This window comes from Pterocles gutturalis, unplaced genomic scaffold (assembly GCF_000699245.1).
Source record: "Pterocles gutturalis isolate BGI_N339 unplaced genomic scaffold, ASM69924v1 scaffold8766, whole genome shotgun sequence".
NCBI classification, from domain to species: Eukaryota; Metazoa; Chordata; class Aves; order Pterocliformes; family Pteroclidae; genus Pterocles; species Pterocles gutturalis.
The window spans coordinates 82,608-87,826 of record NW_010102994.1 but is presented as its reverse complement, the minus strand read 5'-3'; the positions used below and the strand labels follow the sequence as shown (position 1 = coordinate 87,826).

Sequence of the window (5,219 nt, the reverse complement as noted above, 5' to 3'; positions counted from 1 at the left end):
CGGCCAAGTACCTGCCCCCCGAGTGGCACCAGAGCCACCACGGCCTGTACCACCAGGCCTTCGCGGGCTGCCAGCGGTCCGAGTGCGGCCGGGCCGAGGCCAAGGAGCTGGCCCAGCATGCTGCTGCTGCTGCCCAGCATGCCCAGAAGGACTCCACCGCTGCCCTGGGCCAGCGCCTGCAGGACATACACTTCTGGAAGACCCAGCTCCAGAAGGAGATTGAGGACCTTGACACTGAGACCAGGCTGCTGGCAGCCCAGAAGGTGCGGCTGGAAAGGGCGCTCGATGCCACCCAGGTGCCCTATGCCATTGCCACCGATAACCTGCAGTGTCGGGAGAGGAGGCAGCCCCCGGACCTGGTCAGTGATGAGGTGGAGAGAGAGCTGCTGAAGGTGAGCAGGGTGGTAGGATGTTGAGGGGTGCTGGCAGCCCTCTTAGTCTCTAAAATGGTGAACAGCATGGTCAGCAGGTGATAACTGCAGCTTGTGAAGGTGTCTGGGCAATGCACAGAGGCGTAATGCCCCTTCCTGGCAGCCTGAACTCTTGTCTGTCACTCCTAGGTTTAAGAAGGATTAAAATCCTTCCTATGTTTAAAAGGTGTTTCAAATCACATGAATATGACTAGAGGACACCACATCCCCTTTCAAACCAGATCCAAACAACATCAAAACAGAGGTTTCCTGAACCGAGATGGGCATCCTGTTCTGGTGTTCTTCCAGCCGCCAGCTGGATTAAGGTCCCCTCAGCTCTGCAGGTTACATTTAAAAATGCAGTACCTTGTGAGCAGGACCCATGAAACGCTCCTTGCCTGTTTCCGTGCTCACGCTGTCCAAGTCTGGCAGTCGCTGTCACTGCCTTAGGGTACTGAGTCCGATGCTGTCGTCTTGCCAAGGTTCCCAACAAGGTGGTGATCCAACACTGAACTGCAGCGTCTCAACACAAACCATCATTTTAAACATCCCGCAGCACAGCAGCACAGCTCGCTCTGAGCTGTGCAATGTCGTCGTGTGACACCTGCGTGAGATGACAGCTCCAGGCAAGCGGGGGGACACCGACAGATGGTATTTCTGACAGGGTGACTTCAACAAACATGAGACTCTCCTGAAGTTTGCTTGATCTTTTTCCTCCCATAGAGGACTTTTTACTCCAGCTGACACTTTGTTATCTGTCACTGAGATCCAGCGCTGCGTGTAGGTTGCCTTCAAAGCTGATGCCATTATTTTGGCTGCACATATTACAGAGAACAGATTCTGGGTCATTTTTCATTCTGGAATGATACATATTCTGGTGTTCCACAAACAAATTAATGATGATTTGCCTACAGCCTCCAATATACTGTGAAAGTTGATTCATGATGAGTTATTGATTAAACTAGATGATTAATACTTGTTGTTAGAAAAATATTGAAGGGACTTCCACCGTTGATGGCGTCATAGTATTTAGCAATATTTTTCATAGGAATTGTGTACAATTGCTGAATTGAAATCAATATTTAAGAGGTTGTTCCAGTTACAAATATAAACATGGGAGAGTTAGTATATAGGATATGTCAGTGTGTTAATTGCTATGAGATTCAGATTACAGGAAAAAAATATTTAATCAGGTGCTGCTGTTTTAGAGAAGTCTGTGAAATGTAAGATTTACACCAAAAAAAGTCATTTTTTGGCAGGATTTCTCCCCTGATCTCAGAGAATAGTTTGTTTGTTGCTCAGAAGTCCATCTGCTGCTGCTGCTTGTAATTCTTTACCTGAAATTGTGATTGTCTGCTCGTGACGACAGACAGTCAACAGCCAAGTGGGATGTCATCAAAAAAGAATGGTGTGAGTTCAGATGAAGCATGTACACCAGCAGCAGATGGACTCTTGAGAAATGAAGATTTTGTTGCCATGCCAATGACCTTTGCAGTGCAGAAGGGAGAGGAGTACGTAATATCTGAGGAAATCCTTCCCGTTTTCACAGAGGAATAGATTTATGGCATGAATCCTTGCAAATAGATTGTAAAATGCAGCTTCGCCCGCTCTTTAAGCGGCGGCTGTGCTCCATACACCTCTCACTGCGTGAACTCAGATGGTACCTCGTATTTCATCCTCTCTCCAAAACTGACTAATAATTCTTGACACTTAGAGCTGCTCTTCCATGAGTTCAGACTGTTCACAGTGCAGATTTCCGAGGTAATGGCCCAGTTCACTCGCAGCTCTGTGTTACAACATTGGCTTGTTTGGAGGAGTTACGCAAATTTTATCACTGAAGTACTGACATACTTTTTCTGAATGTTGCTTACTTGTCCAGCCACTTTCTAATCTCAACCCTCATAAGAAATGGTAATGCAAAGGAGATCTTCCCATGCAAAAACTGAGAAAAAGAAGAAATAATTTCCACAAGTCAGCTATGTGAGGAAACATTCAACATTCTTTTCCTTGCAGTTTTAATTACAGAGTTAATTGATATTCTCGAGTATTTTCCTTCCTTCTTTTTCCTTCATTTCCCTTCCTCTCCTGCTAGCAGCCCAGCCTCGTGCTGGCGTCATTCTCTTTGTCGTCTTCCTGCCAGCTCCCATGGGCAGCAGCGTGGGGGAATCTGCACCTGGGGGAAGAGTGTGGCTGGACAAGGGACTGTCTTTCACACAGTCACAGAAAAGCTTTTCACAGGACATAGGTTTTTGCGTCAGCTTTCTGAAGCAATGAAGCACATTTCTCAGTTCCCAGAGCATCCTGCTGAGATAACCACCTTTCAGCAGCCCCTTGGCAGATGACATTTGAAGAGACAACCTCAAATACACATGTACAAGCTGTTCTGAATCCCTGCATGTAATCGCACTTTCATTCTCTGTTCAGTCGGAATCATTTCAGATGACTCACCAAGAAAACAGAAGTATCTCTGATGAAGGTCTCATACATCCAGGTTTGGGGCTTTCCTATTTTTTTGGCACACCATCTATTTCTTTTAAGGAGTTTTGTTTCCAGCTCCTCTGTCCTATTTTCTTTGCAGCGTGGAGTCATATTTAGTTCCCTTATTGTGACACATGCCACCACTAAATAGTCACTGCTGGAGTGAGGGATGAGGGTATTTAAGTGAAAGCTCCTCACATGCATAGTAAAATCAGCTGTTACCCAGAAGTTCATTGACTCCACTTACCAGCTTATTAATATTTTCTTAATGCAGTTCTGGTTAAGAAAAAGAAGCTGAAGGACACAATTGTCTTTCCAATAGGGAAGGATCTTTGATGACTAAAAAGGAGATAAAATCTCTCAAGTAGAATAATTTTCTTTCTTTGTGCTGCCGCATTGGAAATACCTGAATTCAGACAAAGCAGTACATGCATCTGCTTTGTTTGAGGCTTTTGACTTTCATAACCGGTATGACATCTCCTCTGAATCCCCTTTGTATCAGTTTGATGACAGTTTGGTACGTTTATGTGCACGCATTTAATATTGAAAATGCAAGCCATAGCGAAGAACTTGCCACGTGGTGGTATACTGTCAATAAATCATGGTTCAGCTGCGTATATTCTGCATTTCAAGGTTATTTCCGCATGTCCAGTGTCGAGATTCATTAACCGAGTGCCAGACATGACTGTGGCATAAGCAGATGTATTTACATTTATGCCATTTTTTTCACCCTACGACTGTATTTAACTCAGAGTGGTGTGCATTTGCTTGAAAAGTGCAGTCAGCCCCAGCTATTCCCTGATGCTGACGAGAAAGGCATTAGCCAAGATCCTGTCAAGTGGGTAAAATTAAAATTTTAAAAAGTGGAGAAAGGATACATATGCATGTATTCCTAACTGCAACAATGGGGCAAGGAAAACAATGGTCTACCATTTCCAAACGCCGTGATCTGTAGCTTTGACAAGTGATCCAGGGCACAGTGGGACAGTCCTTAATGCAGACAACTCGGTTAAGAGTGCAGTGTGAATTTTCAACATCTGCAGATTTTAAAATGACTTTTGGAGACCAGCAGGAAAACGGCCAGTCACAGAGCTGAGATTTCAAAGATTGTTACCGGCTTTCCCTCCCAGCTGCAGTGAATAAGTCATCTGGTTACACGCTGTTTGGAGGTCCACATCGAGTGAGATCTGTAAGCTAGCTTGCTTTTATTTGCTGTGCTGGTGTGCGGGACATCTGGTGTCATGTTGGCACTGATGGATGGATGCAGCTGGATTTGTAATCAAGGGCAACTGCACAGCCTCTCTCCTGGGGTTCTAGCAGCCCCTCTTAGCTGCTCTCTGGCTGGGTTGTTCTGGCCCTGAGTGCTGTATGTAGACATCGCTGACACCTGCAAGTCACTGATGTAAAAAGACAGGCTGCAAAAAACCTGAATTTGTAAATTTACAGAAGGCACGAACATCTGCTCTTAAATGTTTTCTTTGCACCATTAATTAGACACTTACAAAGTCATGAACTTTGGGATCGCTAGATTTGAGGAAAATCCAACTTTTGCATCATAAACATTAAATACTGTAATAAAATAAATGGCACACTAAACTATAAAATGTTCTCTCCCTCCTAATTGACAACCATTTGTAATAACAGAGGTTTATTATTAGTACTAACCGTGGAGAAGACAGCTGACAAGAAGCCAGGATCTCTTCAGATTTGACAGTATTTCCTTTTAATAGACAGCATGTAAAGACATATATGGGAAAAATAATAATAATAAAAAAGACATTTCATCCACCAAGTCCTACCATGAACTGAAGAGATGCGAATCTAAGTTATTGTCCTCTGAACCAGAGATGCTGCTAACTAAAAAAAACCACTTTCACGTGCTTTTACTCTCCATGCAGACTGGGCCTTCACATAAATTGCCAACACAATTCTGTGCACGGACTAAATACAAATCATCCATTCTGCTGCTTGGTAAAACCCACATCTGCCCCCAGGATTTTAATGTGGAGTCACCCACATTTTTATGGATGAAATCACAAAGTCCAGGAGGGCTGTGCTCCTGGCTGCAGGTCTCTCCACCATGGCTGTTGATGGCATTTACTCTGAAAATTTACTCTGAGCAGCCACGGTGTTGTGGTTTGACCCACATGGCTGTAAACACCATGCAGCCGCTTGCTCCCTCTCCCAGGGAAGGGGGGAGACAATTAAAGGGGGAAAGGGAACTGTATCTTCAGTTTTAAATGTCACATTTGAATCATATGTCCTCAACAGGGAATCCATTTTTTAAAATTTTATTTTACTTCATTCAACAAGGGAATTATTTATTTTTGC

The 5,219-nt window shown here is 44.3% G+C and overlaps 1 protein-coding gene across 1 annotated transcript in view; it reads left to right on the top strand.

The window, feature by feature from the left end:
- Positions 1–5: 5 nt before the first annotated feature.
- The window catches only part of TEKT4 (tektin 4), a gene marked incomplete at its 5' end in the record, with an annotated part of 12,508 nt that continues 7,294 nt past the window's right edge, over positions 6–5,219 (top strand). The window contains one exon of the mRNA XM_010086519.1: positions 6–392. Within this exon, the coding sequence (XP_010084821.1) occupies positions 6–392 (387 nt within the window). The remainder of the gene's footprint in view (positions 393–5,219) is intronic.